The sequence below is a fragment of the Lonchura striata genome, chromosome 2 (assembly GCF_050655825.1).
Source record: "Lonchura striata isolate lonStrDom1 chromosome 2, ASM5065582v1, whole genome shotgun sequence".
NCBI lineage: Eukaryota > Metazoa > Chordata > Aves > Passeriformes > Estrildidae > Lonchura > Lonchura striata.
Genome location: NC_140704.1, coordinates 118,680,896 through 118,701,105, shown reverse-complemented (window position 1 = coordinate 118,701,105; position 20,210 = coordinate 118,680,896). Strand labels below are relative to the sequence as shown.

The following is a 20,210-nucleotide window of genomic DNA, read 5'->3' as shown; positions in this document are numbered from 1 at the left end:
TAAAATAGGGGTAGTTTTGCATTGTGTCTCACAAACAAGGTATTTTGTAAAAAGGATAAGCACTTCAGAAAAGTGGAATATAGGATATATATAAATAAAAATAAATAAATAAATAAATATATATATATATATATATATATATATATATTCACACTTCAAATACACAGATAAGAAGTATAATGTTTAGATTTTGTTTTGATTCTGCATCCACAGAGGTATAAAGAGGTATAAAGAGACAGACAGGAAAGTTTCCAAGCCTATCCCCATTTAAAAGTCTTTTCAACTAGTTTTTGCAATTTAGTACACTGTACCAGGTTTGAGATTTACATCTGAAGATGAGTAGTGACTTGTCTGTCAGATTAAATAATCTGTTATCCCAAGCATTTTATGGGATAGCACCTCTGACTGCTAGGAACCTAGACTAAGGAGACAGTGGCATGTTTGCAGCATTTATTTTTATTCAGACAACCATAAGCCTAGCCATTTTAACATTATTTTTCAGAACATGGCATAGAAACAATGGATTTTTCACATCCACAGGAAGAGCTATTGTATTATTTCCAGTGTGAAGGTCTGTCCTGTATTATTCTCTTCTTTATACATGCTTTTTTATTTTGTTGTATTACAGCAGAAAAAACCACAAAGACATAGCTGGATTATCTACCCATGCTCTCCACTCGAGTTATAGATTGATTTGTTTGGGTTTTTTGGTTTTGTTTGGGTTTGTTTTTTTTTTTTTTTTTTAATAGTGTTACCTTAAAATCCAGAAAGTAGCAGTTGAAGTCCAAGGAGATCAAGAGAACAAGCTAAGGGATAAATTCAGGGTTCACACAAGTTCTTTGAGGGTTTTGAAGGAGACAGAATAGAGCAGTAAATTATGCCTTTACAACCAAATACAAATTCTCAAAACTATGTTGAAGCATGTGATCTTGCCACTTTGACATCCAGGAAATCACCCCAAGGAAATCTACAATGTCCATTCTTACGTGCCTGTATGTAAACCATTAGAACTTCTGTGGTAGCTAATGAAGTTCAGGATTCATTAGAGCTTCACCCCTGTGTATTCCATTAAACCTGTTTTGGGAGATATTCTGCCACAGAACTGGTCTCCAGATTTTATACACCTCCTAATGTTTTTTAGGATATTTTCACATCAATAGTCACATTAATCTTTTAAACTGTAAACCAAATATAATCTGAATAAAGAATTACTTGAATTGAGGAAGGGACTTAGAAAATGTGGTAACTAAAATAGTCTTTTCCAGAGACTGAGGTCAAGGAGTGCTAAAAGCTTGTGTTTTTTTTCCTAAATGGGGAAGTAAGTATCCTTTTTCTTTCCCCACTGTAAGCAGGCAAGAATTTTTTACTTTTTTTGGGATGCATTGAAAATATCTGCTCATTAGGGGCAGAATGGCCCTGCATCTTTCATAAAGCAAATAGTCAGGGCACTGCGTCAGTGACTTAGTAGCACTTCAAGATTTCTGGAAATTCCTTGGCTTTCATCCTATTGCCACTCCCTAGCTGGACTGTAATGAGGCTTGGATGGAAAATTTTAAGAACCTTTGTATTTTGCCTGCACAGAGAAAGGACTGCTATAAATTGACTACTGTTACCTTGGATATTTTTAGAGAATAGCAAATTTGATTGATTGTATCTGGACTATAGTCTATTAAAGTAATTGTCTCTTAACAAAAGTAATTGTCTTAGAGGAAAAAGATAAGTATCTATAAACTTGCATACACATATGTTGTGCTTAACTTTAGATTACAGTTAACATAATGTTAAATAGTTAGCTTCAGTGGTATGAAGACTTCCAACTCTAAAGTGGCTAATGGTTTGAAAAGAAATTGAGGTAGAAAGACAAAACAAAGGCAAATTACAGTCAGTACAATGTTGATAATAATTATTTGTATTTAAGATTTGTGTATGCTGTCATGCAACTAAGCACACACAACTTAGCAGCGGCTTTCCACTGAGGCTGGAATGGTATTAGAGTAGGCAGCACTTGGAGTGTGTGCACCCTTGTATTTACTTTTCTGCGTATATATGAATATTTGCACTCTGCATGAGGTGATGATTTGGATCACTAGTTCTGTGTTTAAGAACCTCAAATAGCACCAAGTTCAATGTCTGCTATTCTAGACAATGGAATATTTTTTAATATTACTAATGTGGAATACTCATAGGAAAATACATGAAGGAATGCCTGAGTAAATCCCCTCTCTGTTTTTCAAACATGCTTATCATAAGACTAGTTTAAAGACTTATTGAGAGATTATACGAGCAAACCTGGTTTATACTGGGATTCTGCCACATCTTTGGATCTTCCCCACAAAAATGTTACTAATATCAGACTTTTTCCAAGAATAAGAATTGATAGAAATATACTTGTTAGTTTACCTTGGTCCTGCCAGTTGATGAACCAACCCTCTGACTTTGCCACAATGAGAAGATACATAGATATGTAACTTCTAATAATCCTTTTTGGCTCTGTTTTCTCCACCCTACATGACAGGGAATTTAACAATCATTGTGCAGCTGTTGGTTTGAAAGAGGGTTTTGGCTCAGAAGATGCTAACAAAGATGATGATATGGAATATCTGTTGGGAAAGAGTGACCTAGATGACCAGCAAAAGAGGAGCTTTGACACTGCTATTCTCTACACACTGGTTCTTCCTTAGGGCCACATGAGAGGATTGGGGATGATCCCCTCAAAATGTCTGCTCATCAGCAGGGGCAGTTGGTGCTACTGTTGCTGAGGACAGGCTGCTGCCATATACACTACTACTATACACTGTACACTACTTCTGCCTGTACAGGCTGGGGCAGAGTGGCTGGAAAGCAGCCTGGTGGAAAGCGACCTGGAGGTCCTGGGCAACAGCATCTGACCATGAGCCAGCGTGTGCCCAGGTGGCCAAGGAGGCCAGTGGCATCCTGGCCTGTGTCAGCAATAGTGTGGCCAGCAGGACCAGGGCAGGGATTGTCCCCCTGTACCCAGCACTGAGGCCATGCCTTGAGCTCCATGTTCAGTTCTCAGCTCCTCGGATCAGGAGGGACATTTTGGTTCTGCAGCATTTTGAGAGACAGGCAACAAAGCTGGTGAAGGGTCTGGAGCACAAGTCTGATGAGGAGTGGCTGAGGGAGCTGGGGTTGTTTAGCCTGGAGCAAAGGAGGCTCTGCTGGGGCCTTATCACTCTCTGCAGTTACCTGAAAGGAGCAAGGCAGGGAGTTGGTATCTTCTCCCAGGTAACAAATGTCAGGATGAGAGCACACAGCCTTAGGCTGCGCCAGTTCGGGGGAGGTGGGGGAGGTTCAGGCTGAACATCAGAAGGAACTTTTTCTTAGAAAGGGTTGTTAATGAATGCCCAGGGAGGGGTAGAATTATCATCCCTGGCAGTGTTTAAAGAAAGATTGGATGTGACAGTGCCATGGACTAGTTGACACGATGGTGTTTGGTCATAGGTTAACCAAGCCCTCAGAGGTCTTTTCCAAGCTAAAAGATTCTGTGATTCTTTGACTATTAACATGAAGAAGATGCCAACATTGAATAGTCAAAAAGGCACATAACTCACGTAAATTAAAAATTATTGTAATAAACTAACATTGGTTTGTATCTCTAAAACAGTCTCTGTTTGTAAAAGACATTTAGACTTGCCACATAGTGACAATCAGTTTCCCATGTTTTTCTACCTAGCAGCTGGTTGGAATGTAGGGATGTAGAGCCTGGCAGTTTTCCATGTGGTTTTTAGTTTTCCTTCTGTCTTTCTCCACCACCACCAATCCAGAAAATGGTAATCTGAAATAGCAAGATTTCAGAAGGATTTTCTAGACCTCATATATTTCTCTGGAACAACCGCCCTGGTTGGAATATTCCCTTACTTTTCAGGTCACAAACAGGAAAACAGTGAAGCATCCCTTAGGAGCAGTTCTCCAGTTACATTGTACATGAGCCATTCATCAACCAGCTGTCTCATGAAGACAGCTTTTGAGCAATGCCTGTGGAAAGCCCTGTCATGAATAAGCAGTTGCACAAGGAAGATTTTTAGCAAGCAAGATTTCAATAGGCATTTTTTTTCACAGCAGTATCTGTGCAACCTTTAATAGCAGCAAATCAAGATGTGCATGCACAAAAATTCTCCCAGCTGCAGAGGATTATTCTCTTGCCAGTCTGCCTTGACAGTTCACTGTTGCTCGAGGAACTGCAGCCAAGCCAGTACTTTCAGCACTTCAGCAGGTGATTCACCAGCAGCTGAGTCATCCCTGTCCAAAGCTAGCACATGCAAAACCCAGGGAGGGGTGGGCGGCTAGGGAAGGGAAGCAAAACGAACCTTTCTCCACTAATTCATGCCATCTGGGAATGACAGCCCATAGGCCTGCAGCTTTGTTTGCCAAACATTGTTTACAATTTTTATTATGAAGTCCATAGGGATTGAGACTTAATTTTATTTAACAGTTCATCATCATTACACAAACTGTTGTTCTGGGTTTAGCTTCAGAAAACAGGAAGCAATACTCATGATTAGTTAGTCAGACTTCTTTTTTTTTTTTTTTTGCAGGCTTTTGTTGTTAAACAATTAGATGGGAAAAGTGGAATTGAAGTCACTGAGTCAGTGTTAGAGGTCTCTCTGGTGAGCCACAGAGGATGTGAGCTGTTGCAGTCTTGACTCATCACTTTGGTTGGTGGTAACCCAGGCTTACATGGGAAGTGACTTGGCTTAAATGTCCGTAACTGAACAGAAAGGCAGCAATCACAAATGGTTATCCATAAGCAGATGCTGCTTTGTTCTCAAGGCTCACGTGTTCCAGTGTTTGCACCATCACTTTAAGTGTGAAATTATGTAAGACCAGTCATTGCCCACAAAGAAGCTCTTCCCTTTAAGCTGGTTTGTTAGTAAATGTGAGCAGTCCAGTGAAGGACCCAGCAAGTGTAAAAACTGGTGGAAGGCTGAAGATGAGCTGTTCCTAGGCAATGGGATAAGGCAAAAGAAGCAGAGTCTCTTCAGCTGACAATGGTTAGCTGTTAGCTCAGCCCTTCAATTTATCTCACCTTACAATGTTTGTCTACTAATAACAGGCATCACTTAAAAAAAACAAACTAGTAATAATTTCTTGCTTTCAGTGTTCTGTGACGAATAATTAAAATACAAAACTCTGCAACATAAAGGTCCACAGTTGATTACTCCTTAACACACAGTGCAGCATAAAACCAAATTCACAGATTGTGTAATGCTTTAGAACACTTGGCTACACTCAAGACTCAATAATCACTTGATCTGTAGTTTCCACAGAACAGGAGCATTTACTGCACTTTCACTTTGACCATGCAGCCTGGGTTGAAAACAATTTCTGCCATCAAGGGTAGAGGCAAATAAAGTGAACACTCTTGTCTTCTCAAAGGCAAACTTTGGGTTTACCTCAGGACAAGCAAACTGGACTAGAACTAGGCTCCAGCTTCCCAAGAAAAGCTATTTCTCTAAGGCAACATGAGTAGAGGCAAAATACTCCTGTATCTTTTTTTGCACCAACTTCTCCAGATGGGAGAAAACTTGAATTTACCATGCAGTGCAACTTCTTAAGGAACTTGGATGAAGGTATAAGAACATGAGGAATGTGATTTTTTTTTTTTTTTCCAGCCCAGCTGGAAGAATATTGTCTTTGTGAAGAATTTAGATACAAACAGTTAAAGGACAGAATTTAAGATGTATCAAGTGGCTGGGCATTTTTACACCATAAGTATAGCCTGAGACATACCTAGAGAGCCAGACTCTCTACCTGAAGAAGAAAGGTACCAGTAATACAATCTGCATAAACACCACATTTAAGGAAAGTAGAGGAGGAAAACTTTTTTTATATTACTCTGATTTGTAATACAGAAACTCTTTTTTATGTCCTGCTGTTTCTGGGTAGGTATCGTTCTCCCAGTGTCAAACAAAGTTTACTGGACTGCCAGAATGACAGTTTCATACCTTATTACAAAGGCAGGTCCTCATCATGGCTTTTCTCAGAGGAAGGCATCCAAAAGCCCTGTGTTTCACCAACCACGACACTACTTTATTACTTCTACACTTAATACATTATCCAGCATATGCTGACTACTGTTTTGTTAGGTAGGGTCTCTCATGATACTACGTGAAATAATCTGGCAAACCAATATTAGATGTCACTACTTCAGCTATTAGACTAGGGGGTTGGGGTGGGAAAGGCTATAACCTTCATTTGGTTTCTTTGAAGAAGTAATTTTAAGTTCATTTGGATAAATACTGTGGGAGTCAACACTATCTGTGAGCTATCTGACAGGCTACCTGTTAGGCAAAATCCAAAGCACATGATCCTTAATCCAAGATCCACTGTGAAGAAAAGCATATCCCAAATACCACACATATCTTCCAGTAAAGATACAGGGAAGCAACTTCTGATAGAAGAAAACTTTTTCCTGCAATCATCTTTCTTTGGAGAAATCACAATTATAAAACATGGCCAACTTCTGTGGTACTTGGGGATACAGAAAGGTAACTTGTTGTCCAGATGTTGACATCTGTATTGAATATGGACTTTTGAAAGAACTCTGCATATGCCAACACATTCACTACCCACAAAAGGGTTTATGCACGTAAAGGTAGCACAGTGAACGGTTCCCCTTGTTAGAAACCCCAGAAATCATTGAGACTGGAAGCAGAGTCCTAGGATGCTTTCTGGTATTCTGACAATTTCCTGCTTCATCCTCTCTCTAGTGTTTGTCACTGATGGAATTAAAAGCAGCAAACAGGCTACCAAACAGCTCAACTTTCTTTGGTTTTCATGTAAAGTGATTTTTTTTTTTTTTGGGCGGGGGGGGGGGGGAAGGGTTGTGTAGCAATGTGTTGTGTCCCTTCCTTAAGGACCCAGAGGAGGAGCATCTCTGCAGTAAACACTGCTGTGCTCCCAGCAGAGCTGTCCTCTTCCAGCAGGAAACCTCCCAACACCACCAACGCCTTCCCCTCACAAACACAGCCTGAACCAGAGAGCTTTGTAAGCACCAAATCATACTGCACTAATAAACAAAAATTTCTCAGCAAAGTATCTAATTTGGCTCCATCTAGTTTGATGAAAAGAGGCTTATTAAGTCAATTTCCTTACCTAGAAATTTGCTGAATATGTTCCTGAAATGCCACATGTTGAATGTCCTTCTAAAGGCTTGTGCAAAAACATCTGTGAACCTCCTGTGTCAGGCACATCTCATCAATAGTATTAATCCCTTAATGAACAGCAAATGTTTTTTGTCTTGGGTTGGTGCAGAATTCAGCAATGTGAAAGCTGAACTGGAAATAAATCACGAGGAAAAACTTGCCCAAAGAATCATTTTCTATAAGTAAACAGCAATTCTAGACCCAAGAAAGGATGTGAACGAATCAAAATTAATCAATTAATATTTTAAGTTAGCAAATTGCTCAGATTTTAGAAACAGTATCAGCTTCTTGGGGCTTTACAAAGGCCAATTGGTAGCAATAATCAGCAACAAATGACCTCACCAGTACAATCAAAAATGACCAGCCTGCATTTCCAGACCTGTACAAACTGGTCTGATCTGTACCCATTTGGGTCAGAGAATGAGATTTCCCTGACTCAAGCAGCTGCTAAAATCCAAGTTTGCTAAAATCCAGCTTTATAGCAACTTTTCTGGCAGGCTGATTTCCTGCAGCTGCCAAACAGGAGGAGAAAGAGATACTGATGCTTTCTACCAACTCCTGGCTGGAAATTTTCCTACACAACAGAAAACGAAAGCATTTTGTGAACTCTGTCTCACAGCAATGCTAAAAGAACTGAAGTGCTACTTATTGTTATAATTGATTCTCAGGGTTATGAACATTAAAATTTAAAGGACAGAAACCTGAAAACTACTTTTGATGCTGATATAAGTAAAGACCTCTCAGTGAGCTTTTTCAGTGGATTTCTGCTCCTCTTACACCTATGCTTGCAGCACTCATTCAGTGTGAACAAATCTAGGACAAAATAGATGAGTACACCGTAAAGACTATTCAGACTGCCTAGCTGAAGGTGGATACCATCGTTCCTTCTAGATTCTATCTACTTCTAGCTGCTTACCACCTCATAAAGCACAGCAGAGAGTAAACAACCCAGGACATTCCTGGAGTGTGGAAGAAAACTTCCTAACACAGCTGATGAGGGAGCAAACTAGGGAAGACACCCTAGTTGTTTGTGAACAGAAAAGGACTGTTGGAAACCATTTGGGGCATGCAATCATGAAATGAGTTTTTGATTCTCAGAGAAGGGAGCAGATGGAGGGGTAGAAAGGAGATGTGTCCAGCAGAACTGGCACATTGGACATGCATTGGACAGGTTTTGGGCTATTTAGGAGCCTGGTTGATAGGATTGCTTTGGAAGTAGTCCTGAAGGGCAAACAAGTCCAGGAAGGCAAGACATTCTACAAGAAGAGTCCAGACCACAGGTTTTATGAGAAGCAGCTAATGGAACTGGGCTTGTTTAGCCTTGAGAAAAGGTGCCTCAATGGTGGACCTCATTGCTCTCTGCAACAACCTGAAAGCAGCTTGTAATGAGGCAAGAGTCAGTCTCTTCCCCCAAGTAACAGAAAACAGGACAAGAGGAAAAGGCCTCATATTTTGCCATGGGAGCTTTAGATTGGAGACTGAAAATTTTCTTCACCAAAAGGGTTGTCAACCATTGGAAGGGGCTGCCCAAAGGAGTGGTGGAGTCATCTTTCCTGGAGCTGTTGGAGAGATGTGTAGATGTGGTGCTCAGGGACAGGGTTTGACAGCACACTGTGTAATGCCAGGGTAGCAGTTGGACCCAATCTTAGAGCTTTGAGTTTTAAGAATCACAGCCCCTTAGTGCTCAGAGCTCTGAATAGCTAAGCCCTTTTTCAAGCACAGAAAGCTTCTGACTTTGAGAGCAGCTGTGACTTCAGAATTTGTTTCTTGCATTTTGTTGCTTACTCAGACACCCTACATTCTCCCTTCCAGCGTAGGGATACCAAGGGTGGCTGCAGCTCCACAGAGAGGTACTCAGAAGTCCAGCTGGGCTGAAGAACAACGGTTATCCCCTTTTCCTCCGGCTACTGGGCAGCTAGATACATGCTTCAGGGCAGAGGTCTGTTAGCACTAATGCTGAGGATCACACAGAGGCACCTGCTGGAGGACAGAAGAAAGGACATGGAACAGTAGTTGCTGAAGGGAGTGACTGTAAAGATGGCCATTCAAACAAGGCCTTGCAGAAAAATTAACTTTCTTTTGATCACCTACACCCTAGCAGACTTCAGTCAATCCTCAAAACTGATGAAATTTTTTTTCCATAAATCCCAGCAGTGTTGAAGTAGGAACAAGCAGTCTGTCAGCACCAAAGTGCAAAGTAGTACATGAAGGACCAGAGACTTCTGGGATTAAAGTTTCTGTCACCCATAGGCTTTTGATGTCTAAACAACACAACAGCCAACAGGTATAGAACCCTTAAGACCTTTGTATTTTCAATCTGAGAGTCAAAGGGGTTTTTCCAACATCTTGAACTGTAACCTTTAACTTAAGAACCACTTTAGTTTACCTGTCATGTAGATAAATACTGAAACACAGCATTTCTTAGACTATCAGTAACATCCATTCAAAATCCATTCAGCATTAGGAAAAATACAGCCAGAAAGTACTCAAAACTGATATTGCAGGATGTGGTAAATTCATACTGTACCCCCCACCTAAGGATTTGTCCTGCTAGCTTCATTCCATCCTTTTCTAACTTCTAGATTGAAGCAAGAAATGCATGACTGACATATTCCAACTCAGCAACTGAATTCAATTCAACTATTTAATAAAAATAGGAGAAAACGCCACCCTACTTGTAACATGCAACCACATTCACTGACCACTTCAACAGCTGCATGCAACCATGCAGACAAGGACAGCTCAGGGATTCACATGTTTCAGGGAAACAAAAATGAGATCCATGTGTGACACACTAATAAAATGTTACCAGCAGGCTATTTCCATAAAAACACTGCAAAAATCTTTTTTTGCCAAAACAATTGCAATCTTTTATCATCAATTAAAATTTTTAGATTCTTCAAAGTCAGGTGTGAGCTGATGGTCCCTATTTCTTAGTTTAAATTTGTCTTAGAGCTGTGAATTGCTTTTAGAAATGAGATATTGATTGAATATAGTATCTTAAGCATAATCTTTTTTGTCATTACACATCACCTTGTCACAATTGTTTTCCATTTGACAGACACTAGCTCAATTTTGTCCTATGCAGAATTCTGTTGTGTTCTGCCAGTCACTTGATATCAGGAAGTGTTTGTAGTGCATAGCATTTTACTGAAATAAAATAGGTAAAGACAGCTCAAGGGACTTTTAAGAGCAAGTAATGACTGAGGATTTTTAGAACCATTCTTCCAAAAAAGGATTTTGAGATAGGAGGCATTAAAGTAGAAACCTAAAGGATAGAAAAAAATTACTTATTCACAATCTGGTAGTTTGAATTACTATATATGGTACCACGTATGTCATAAAACAATTAAGTTTAACTGATCCACTGCATTTAGTTAATATAAATGCAGTACTTCCCTTTTCTTCTTCAAATCAAACAGGTTGCAATAAAAATGAAAATATTTTTGAAGTAGTCTGCTTGTTTTATTTTTTATTACTTTAATACTTACAGAACTATTTCTTCCAGTTGCCTCAGATTCTTCCAAGAAAACAAAAGCCTGCAATGGTGTACTGTTTTTCCACACAATAGTTCTTTCATAGCTATTTGGGAAGACCAACTTTAAAGAGGTAGATATTTTTAACACAAGTTAAGGGTTGTCTCAAACATTTTGTACTCTAAATTCATCTTATCTGTTCTCCAAGTTTTACCAAAAGCTCATCTATGCACATATTCCTGATAACTTGTGTGCAAAAAAAAAAAATTTCATTACAAGACCATGAAGGAGACGCAGAGCAGCAGCAGATTCAACTCACTGCCTTTCAAAAGCTTCAGCTAAATACAAAGAAATTTTCAGGACTCTAGAGGTAGACAACTTGGACTCCAATTATCCTTGTGGTTCCTTTCCAAATCAGCAAACTCTGCAATTTTGTGAGCTTCCTTTGAACATCTTCAAGAGCATAGACTCACCCAATTGTAGCAGCAGAAAACTCTGAGCCAGACAAGGCCTTGCACTGTAGGGTAACAGAAAAAATGAGATGGCCCAAATGTACAGATGGGAATCAGGATATTCACCCAGACCTGGGAAAAAGCTTACAGCTGCTGTTCAGTGCCTAGTTGTGATCAAATAACTACAGTGAAAAAATCTATCAAGGAATATATTCCAAAGCTTCTCGGGCTGTACAGAAATCTCATATTTCCCAGCAATGATTTAGACTCCTCTCCTCCTTTCCTGTTGATAGTGTAGAGACAGGGCCAATCTTTCCTTTCTATTGGATGAATTCTGCTACCTCTGTGGGAAGAGACCAAAAAAGCCTGGAAGAGTCAGTAGTGGGTGGAGTGCTTCTGTTTTCAGTCTGTTGTACAACAGCACCATCCAGCTGTCAAACAAAAAAATTATCAAGCATTAATGCTGCTATCCAGATTTGGCCCTTGTATCACAAGCAAAGTGAGTAATTAAAAGTATTTAAAAAACACCTAAAACCAAAACCCACAGGTCCCTTCCCACTGTCTTATTATATTGATCCACTGTGTTACGCTTTCTGGGCTATGTACAAGGGTGTGCTTTAGGGAAATTAAGAATGCAGCCCAGGTTTTTTTTTTTTGTCCAGTAAGAGTGGCAGACTGCAACTTACCTCTGTTTCAGTGAAGTGTGGCATGCAAGATCTCAGGTATGAGGAAAAGACCATTATCTTTGGCTCACAACCAAAGGTAGTTAATCACACTACAAAAGTTAATGGAAAAATCTCAACTCATAAGAGCCTATGTTTAAGCTATCACACTTTACCACTTCAGCTTCTGTAGTGAAAGCAAGAAAAGCAACCTCAAGTGAGGGATAAAAATAGTAAAAACTCATACTCAAGTAACAGATCACTCTTGAGAGACATTACAACATGAGGAAGAAAACTCCTTGCTCCCTCAAGATTTTATATAAATTTGTGTTATTTAACAGTAAGGAATGTACAATGGAAATAAATGGCATAGCATTCCCTACAACAGATGACTGATTACCTGAACTAAATCTACAAGGTCACTGCTTAAATTGCCCTCAGTTCTACACTAAACTCATTTTTGTAACACCCACAGGGAGCTTACTATGTACATCCACTGATGATGAGAAGTCTAATGTTAGACTACTGTTCCTGCATTACATGTGCCTTAGCAAATCCTGTGATCACACATTCTTGCATTGACATCTGAAAGCAGTAATGCATCTCCTCCTGATTTTTTGAAGGCCAGTACTTAGTTCTTTACACTTTACAAAGCAGCAAAGGGCAAATACTGTCAAAAAAACCAAAAAAACAAACAAAAAAAAACCACCCCAAACAAATAAAAAAAAAAACCACCACCAACGAAAAAACTTAAGTGCAACAGTTAACCTAAGAGAAGGAACATTTCTACACACAAAGAAAACCTGAAAGGAAATCCTAGGGTAAATGAGATAACTTTAAGGAACTTAAGGTTATGCAAAGAAGAATCAGCATACCCACTTCAAGAACAAGATGATGTTTTTCTTGCACATAAAATGCAAGCCCAGAATTTAAGATCACAGCAACAGAAAAACAGCAAGCACTAGAATAGTAGCTAAAGCCATAGGAGCAAAGAACATGTCCAAAGATACAGCAGAGGTGGCAAATGACAAACCTGTGCCAAGTAGGAGAGAAGGTGCCCTTAGACACCAAGGGAGGCAAAAAGCCAGAAAGGCAGTGAAGGCAGAAGAGTCTGAAGAGACAAAGCCCTAAGGAAGAGGACAACAGCTCCCCAAAATCTGCAGATGAACAAAAAGATCAAAGAGAGGCATGGTTAATAAGGAAGCATTATGGCTAAGCTTAATGAAAACAAGAAGTTCTCTCACTATGAAAGAGAACAGAGAATACATAACCTTCAAAAGAGCTGTATTAGAAATGACTACATCATTAGACCAGAGGCAGAACAAAGGTACTAGAAAAACACTGCAATAAGAGACCAAAATATTAAAATCAGTCAAAAAAGAACTGGTGCCAAACAGGCAAAAAAAAAAAAAAAAGGCAAGATTGGTATGTAGGAGGGTATTAAAAGGTAGCAAGGATGTGGCAGAAAGAGCAAGCCCTTGAATCTAGAATCAAAGTATCTTCAGCTCCACACACGAGGGAACAAAAACAAACAAAAAAACCACAAACAAACAACCCCCCCACCAACTAGACAACAACAACAACAACAACAAAAAAAAAATACAAAAAGAGGAAAACGTCTAAGTTTGCACTTCAGGTAAAGGCAAAGTTATTTGAAATAAAGGATCTTATGGTCTTGATGGAAGAAAGTAAATCTTCCTTGCCAGGAACTGACAAGAGAACTTGTGACATGCTTGAAGGCTGTACAGCTTTGCTTGGAGCATTGCATACTCAAAAGGCATAGGGTTACACACTCATTCCAGAGATGGCAGGATCAACCCATTTCAAAACTCATATGTAGATAGAGAGCAGAAAGGAAGAGCAAAGGAAGAGCAGAAAGCAAAAGCAGATTTGGTGGAGTTACTAGTCAGATCAAACAAGGAAACACCATAAAAAACTCAGCAAGCATAGAAATAGGCCTACAGTGGAAAGAAACAAGACAAGCCAGACAGGAGAAACATAAAGCCATGAAGTCTTTCCAAAACACTCTAAATAGAGAGACATCATTTTTACACCATCCTTCATGAGGTCAGCCAGAGTTCTGCCAAGCTGATCCCAGTAAGAACTAAAGGATTTCACATGGAACCTGAGCTCATGACAGTAGTTTTTCTGTTTTATCACAGGATATAAGCTTTTAAGCCAGGACACCAGAAAGTAAAAGGTAAAAGCCACTGTCTCCAACAGACAGCAACATGTTTACATTTATTAGTTCAATTTAGCTAAAGAATCAACCTTATTTAAGATTAGAGTACCTGTTTAAACTGAGCTTTGTAATCTCATATGAGTAAGCATTTCCAAACCCTAGGTTTCAGCTGTCCAGAGTCTTAGATAGATGTACTATAGTTAAACCTGCCATGTCACTCAGAGGATCTGTTTACATGTCTGCAAGTCCCCCCTGCCTGCCCGCCACCAAAGTATCTATTTACTATCCACAGAAATTACTATGCAGCTCAGACCTGAGGAGTTCAGTTTTATCTTCACCAGTCTCTCTGGTGAACTCTGATCTGCAAGCTTCTAACTAGTGAAGCTAGTTGAACAACACTCTCTCAGATCGCTAAGCTTCTAACTAGTGAAGCTTGCAGATCTGATTTACTGCAAGCTTCTGCTGTCACTGACAAGTGCAGTGGCAGACCCAATGACAAGCTTGTTGGATTTAGGATTTTAGTTCATGAAGTCTTATTAAAACTGGGGACACAGAATTCAACATGTGAGAACAGTGATAAAATCACACATGGTAAACCCATACTATTGAGCAGAACAGCTGAGTGCAAGGAACATGTTGCACGTACCAGTTTCTCAACCTGCTACAGTCTCAGAACTTAGAACTACACTGCAATGCTCACCGATCCCATCTTTTCAAACAGACTTTCTGCAAGTCCCATTAATTTTCTATTTAGCATTTCACAGCAAGGTAGTTTCTACTTCCAAAAGTTTCTACACAAGTTGCACTGATATGTGTATCTTCCAATAGAAAGAGGCCAGGTTCCTATGACAGGAAGTACGAACAAACTTAGGAAGTTCTATCCTGGAAAGCTCACACATTTCAAAATTTAAGATCTTATTTTAATCCAACATATGGCAACTGTAAAATCCAGTTCATAAAATGGTGACTTGCTGCTCTTAAGTCTTCATATGTACAGTGACAACAGTCAACCAATTCAGGTTTCTAGTCAGTAGGGCTTCCCCATTGATTCCAAGATTTTCTTTCTTTCTTCTGCTGAGGGCATCTCTGGTTTCACACCACTTCTCTTCCTTTGCATCATAATTCCATGCTGAAAATAGAACAAAGTGACCATGAGAACAGATTTCCCAGAATCTCTGCTCCTGAGCTCTGAATGAATAGGATTCTTAAATAGAAAAATGCTTGATATACCAAGACCCAGGTACTCTAAAAACCTGACTAGCTGACGACTAAACGTACTAGTAGTTAGCTCAAGATACCTGATAGTTTACCTTGCTGCTTCAGAATACAGTGCAAGTCTCTATGCCAGACTAATGCACAATTGTCTAAATTGTCTATAAATAGGTTTTTTTGTAATTTGTGCAAGTCTTTAAAAGCTAAACTAAAACCTCTTTACTTCAATGATATAAGGAAACAGCAGAGAAAAGTTTAACTGCACATAGATCCTCATGATACTTCTCTACCATCAAATAAGCTTTATATCAGGTTAAAGTAAACATGATACAAGCCAGTGGGAAACCAAATAACCTTACCTTGCCTCAGAACTTTTTCACTGCACCAGTTCAAAAGAGAACTTATTACTAGAAATATGTGACTCAAGTTCAGAGGAAAACATCAGGTACTGCAAGAACACTCACAATCTAAGAGAGTAATCCCAGAACAATCAAGTGAAGTACAATGATGTGCATGTGCTTAAGTCTTCCAGCGACATGTATTGATACTACCTGGACATCATTAGCTCAGTTTGAAGGGTTCAGAAAGCAGCATGTCAGAAGTAACGTACACAAAGCAAAGCAGGGAGTAAAATTTAGAAAGTTTACTGTGCTTACCCAGAATTTCCTGCAGTTTCTGTACTTCAAAAAATAATCAGTACACATATCTTTGTTATAGTTGTTGTCATTCATACATTTTGTAGTGGCATCTGTTTCCTTTAATAGGAGAAAATATACTTCAGAGCTGAGGGAAGTTACTGTACTCAGTGTTTAAATATTTTAACAAGTTGCAGAATATCTATGAAGATAGGAGTGAGCTCTTCAGATGAAAGAATACTATCAAAGAGAGCAAAGGAACACCTATTACAAAGGATCATCAGTACTTCCAAGCAGTGATTTCACTCAGCATTAGCAGAGACTAGTCCTCTTCAGACAGTAAGTGCAGAGTCCACAGAGTATTTGTTTACAATGATGCTTGGTATAACTCACAAAAGACTTTTAAAAAATAACCAAGCTTGCCTAACCAGGATTTCAGGCTCTGGTTTTAGAGACAGAAAACTTAAGAGACTGCTATCAGTTGTATTACTCCTATTTATGGGGAATTAACTTGTTATTTCATGCTTATTATAATGGATGATTTTCAGCCCTTCCCATCTTCAGACTCTTAAGAAACTTCTAATGAGAAGTGCTATAATGGCAGTGTGCTATCCACAAAACAGTCCTCTAGAAAGTGCATTATTTAATACGGAAATGTACAGACAAATCTCAATTTGATCATCTTACCGCTAGACATGGATTTATATCGTGATCTCTAAGCTTTTTTGCATGCCTGGACATTCTAGACAGAAACTCGCACCTTGGCTAGAAAGGGAAAATAAACAGGTTAAATATCTACTTTTAACAGTAACTCAGGATAAAGTCTGAAATTCAGGATGTAATAAAGGCCTTCTAGTAACACACAGTTTTGTTATATTTAAAAAAAAAAACTAAGCAAAACCCAACCTTCTTTTGCAAAGGGTTACTTCAAAAGCAGTAACAGCAAGACAACACTGGCAAGTTTAGCCCATTGCCAAGAGCGCTCACTCTCTGAAATTCCTGCAGAGAATGGAGCCACTGCAGCAGCTCTCACACCAGCCTGTGTATCATGGAGGAAGTGACCACGTGTAGGAGAAACAGCTCCATAGAAGCTGTTCACAGCCAACACACTGTAGACACTTCAGTTAAGAGCATGTGGGAGGAATGTACAAGTAAACTTTTCCAGATTTGTTCTTACTCCTTAGCTGGATCATGTCTGCATTGTCACTGAGCTTTCCCAGGTATGACAAGTGCCCAACTATCTCCTGTGCTGCTATAGCAAATATTTAATGGATAAAAAACTGGTTTCACCGCAAGGTGGGACCAGACCCACTTACACTGTGTACAACAGCTTGGATCACATTTTTTACCATTTAGTAGTTTGACACTGACTCTGTAAGCTTGAGACACACAGAGTTGAGTGCCAAGACTCTACACTGATCCAAGATGATGACATCAAGATGAACAGCAGACCCTCTTTCCCTTTACAGCTTCCTATACATTGCCTCCAGCACACATATGGCAATACAGGTATGTGTTCCAAACAAATATTAAATCTAACAAAAAATAAATTAATGTTGACCAGATGACTGCTTGAATCAATGCAATCAGAAATACAGGACAGAGGAAGTAAATTGAAGTACTGCTAATGAAGGACACAGTCTTGTTTTTCACTTTGTCAAAAAAAAAAAAATCAGTGCTAGTTCTTAACCAAGTCCTGTTTCTGTGCACATTAGAGAATGGTAAGTGCAAGCCTGCAGTAAAAATCCGTTTTGCTTAATACCAGATTAAAAAAAAAATTAAAATACTGCTCTTTGTAGCTCATAGAAAACCATGTTTTAGATGGGGTTTCCTCTTTTGATAAACTATTCCTAGCAAACAAGCCTTAGGCTTTACAAGCTGTGCATGTATACTTTCCTGGTGCTTGGAGTACTCTTTGCTTTACAAATGATCATCTTCTGCAAATGGGCCTTTAATTAACAGCATGAGGGGAGGAAACGCTTTCACGTTCCTTTGAGAACTATCCAGCACTTAAGTTAATTTCACAAGCCAGGCAAATGCTCTCTTTTTTGATGGGTGGAAGTGCATTTTTGATCAGGTACTTCCAACTCAAATGGAAACACAAGCAGGTATACTAGCATCATTACGGACTTCAAGAAAGGAAAAGGGAAGGGAGAAGTAGGAAGCAAAAGCATCATAGCACAATGCCTCACCTAACTCACCACAACAGATACAAGATTTTTAGATGTTTGCATGTATCTGTTATAACTCCGGATTGCACTGATATTACTGCCTAAGCAGACATGCCTCAAGGTGTACAGTGTCACACTGACTTCATTATTTACTCTCCGAATGAATACTTGTGAGTCATATGATGGGCCATCATAATCAGTGTTCCTTATACAGACTGTACCTGACACTTTCAGTTTTGATTATGCTACCAGAGTCTGCAACTGTGCCCGGTCTAAGGAACAGTGCACACAATCCATTAAACACCTACTTAAGGAATAAGCAGTTCAGGTTCTAATGAAGGTGCACAATGCAGAGCAGGCAAATGCTTAAGCATTCTTAGTACTACCCAAAAGGTCTGATAGCTCCTGCGCGTGTTGCTCTCTCCCCCTCTCCGAAGTACTTCAGACTTGAAACATTATCAGCTGGAAGGGCAGGCGGGTCACGCCGAAATGCTGCTGCGCGACTGAATGAGCAGTTGGGCAGGAAGCGAGCTTCCCCCTCCTCCCAGGTTCTCCGCATGTACGAGCTTCCCTTCCTGCTTCCAGATTACAGGTCAGAGCCCAACCACAACCGAAGGCTTGTCTATTCCACAGTTCTTAATTATGCTTTAACACATTAACAGTTATAAATTGTACCACAGAGAACCAGGACTGTTGCTGGTACTCTTTAACCCCAGGGCTTTTTCAGTTCATAAACCAATCAGGGCACTTTGCTACAGGCTCCTGCCCATTGAAAAGAATTTGGTCTGCTTTAAAGGCACGCATATAAATACAAATTCGCTAATTATGCCGCAATGTAGACCAGCTCAGCAAAACTTTGAACCCTGGAGCCAAGGCCGTACAAAAAGTCCCTACTGCATTTTGGGCTGTTACAGCGGCGGAGGCAGAAGGGAGCAGCCGGCGGTCCCTGGCGCGGAGCACCGCGGAGCTGCCGCCTCGCCCAATTCAGCTTCCCGGGGAGGGCCGGGGGCCGCCCGGGTGCGGAGGCGAGGCCGGCGCCCCCCGCCCGGTCCCCGCCTTCCGCCGGCCGGAGGCGCCCGGCGACCCCTTCCCCGCCCCGGGTGGGTCCCCGCGGCCGCTCCCGCCGCCTCCCCCCGGCGCTACCTGCCGCCAGGGAGCGGCGCCCGGCCGCGCCGCCGGGCCCGAGCGGGGCCGCCCCGGCCCGCGGGCGGCGAAGGTCGAGCGAGACTTCCCTCCGCCGGCCGGGAAAGGGAGGCGGCGGACGGGCACAGCGCGGGTCGCCGCCGGCGGCACTCACCTCCGTCCCCGGCCGTGTCCGCTGGAGCCCGGGGCGGGAGCGGGGCAGCCCGTCTCCAATTCGAAAGACGTCAGCGGCTCGGGCAGCGCGCTTAAGTACGGGCGCAGCCTACCCCGCTCCCGGCCCCGCGGCTCCCCCCGGCCCCGCGCCGCCGCCGCCCACGCCCCGGCGGCTCTGAGTGGCACGGCCGGGCCGCCAATGGCGGCGGCGCCGCGCCCGCCCCGGCCGTGAGCGGCGCCTCCTTCCACCAACGGGGCGGGCGGCGCGGGCCGCAGGCGCCGGCGGCGGGGCGCGGCCGCGGCCCTGACTGACTGGGGGAGGCGTCCAACCCGCGGTGCGTGTGGGCGGCGGGCGGTGTGGGCGCGGCGTGTGCGGCAGGCTGGGCTGCACCGCAGCGCATACACTACAATGGCTGCTGGAAAGACGGGAAAGCAAACAATTTCCAGGCCCGCCGCGTCCAGCCCGAAATATGGGGAAAAAATTACAGAAAAATCGGAGAACACTGTAAAGGGTGGAAACGGGGCGCAGAGGGGATGCTGAGGCTCCCGCGGTGAGTCTGCTGCGGATTTGGGGGGCAAGCGCCGGGGTTTAGCAGGGAAATATCAGGGTTATTTAAATTATGAAGGGGGAGGAGGAGAAGGAGGGGGGAGAGCAGAGAGGAGCAGCGAGCAGTGAGGAAAAGTTTGTGTTAACCATCCTTCGCTTCCATCCCTCTCCCCCCATCTCCCGCAGCCCCCCGCCGCCCCGCGTCGGACCCCCCCGGGGGGAAAAGCAGGGGAGGGGAGGCGAGGCGAGCGGTGCCCCCCCCACCCCCCTTCCCCTCCCTCGGAGGGAGAAAGAGATGATTTTCAGAAAAACCTCACTCAGGAGTTTCCTCCACTCCTCCCCTCCCTCCCCGCGGCGCTCTGCTGGTTCGCGAGGAGCGGGCGAGGCGGCGGGGCTGCCCGTGGGACGGCA

At 41.9% G+C, this 20,210-nt stretch overlaps 2 protein-coding genes across 8 annotated transcripts in view; one reads left to right on the top strand and one right to left on the bottom strand.

The window, feature by feature from the left end:
- Positions 1-436: 436 nt before the first annotated feature.
- Positions 437-19,322, bottom strand: CHCHD7 (coiled-coil-helix-coiled-coil-helix domain containing 7). Of its 4 annotated transcripts, none has more exons than XR_013340022.2 (5): positions 19,254-19,322; positions 16,473-16,550; positions 15,807-15,905; positions 14,585-15,067; positions 437-11,525 (listed from the first exon to the last, which is right to left on the bottom strand). XR_013340022.2 is itself a non-coding variant. In XM_021555679.4 (5 exons), the coding sequence occupies exons 3-5, from the start codon at positions 16,524-16,526 to the stop codon at positions 14,966-14,968; spliced, it is 255 nt and encodes an 84-aa protein (XP_021411354.1). In that variant the 5' UTR covers positions 16,527-16,550; positions 18,343-18,531; positions 19,254-19,322; the 3' UTR covers positions 437-14,965. The 4 variants fall into 4 exon arrangements, 2 of the variants coding, with proteins under 2 accessions (XP_021411354.1, XP_021411353.1); XR_014953420.1 differs by having other exon boundaries at positions 14,639-15,067; XM_021555679.4 differs by adding an exon at positions 18,343-18,531 and having other exon boundaries at positions 437-15,067.
- Positions 19,323-19,567: 245 nt separating this feature from the next.
- PLAG1 (PLAG1 zinc finger) overlaps positions 19,568-20,210 on the top strand; it is a 51,683-nt gene continuing 51,040 nt past the window's right edge. For 3 of the 4 annotated variants that reach the window (XM_021555680.4, XM_085573831.1, XM_085573833.1), the window contains exon 1: positions 19,577-19,803. The gene's annotated coding sequence lies outside the window, so the exon portion shown is untranslated. Of the gene's footprint in view, positions 19,804-20,210 lie in introns of all 4 variants that reach the window. The other variant, XM_021555682.4, reaches the window with a different exon arrangement.

What these genes read in the sequence shown, in the direction of transcription:
- CHCHD7 (XM_021555679.4), bottom strand. Translation starts at nt 16,526, where the DNA reads ATGTCCAGGCATGCAAAAAAGCTTAGAGATCACGATATAAATCCATGT. An exon ending in ATATAAATCCATGTCTAGCG is followed by an intron (nt 15,906 to 16,472) that starts GTAAGATGATCA and finishes CTCCTATTAAAG; the next exon opens with GAAACAGATGCCACTACAAA. An exon ending in GAAACTGCAGGAAATTCTGG is followed by an intron (nt 15,068 to 15,806) that starts GTAAGCACAGTA and finishes TTCTATTTTCAG; the next exon opens with CATGGAATTATGATGCAAAG.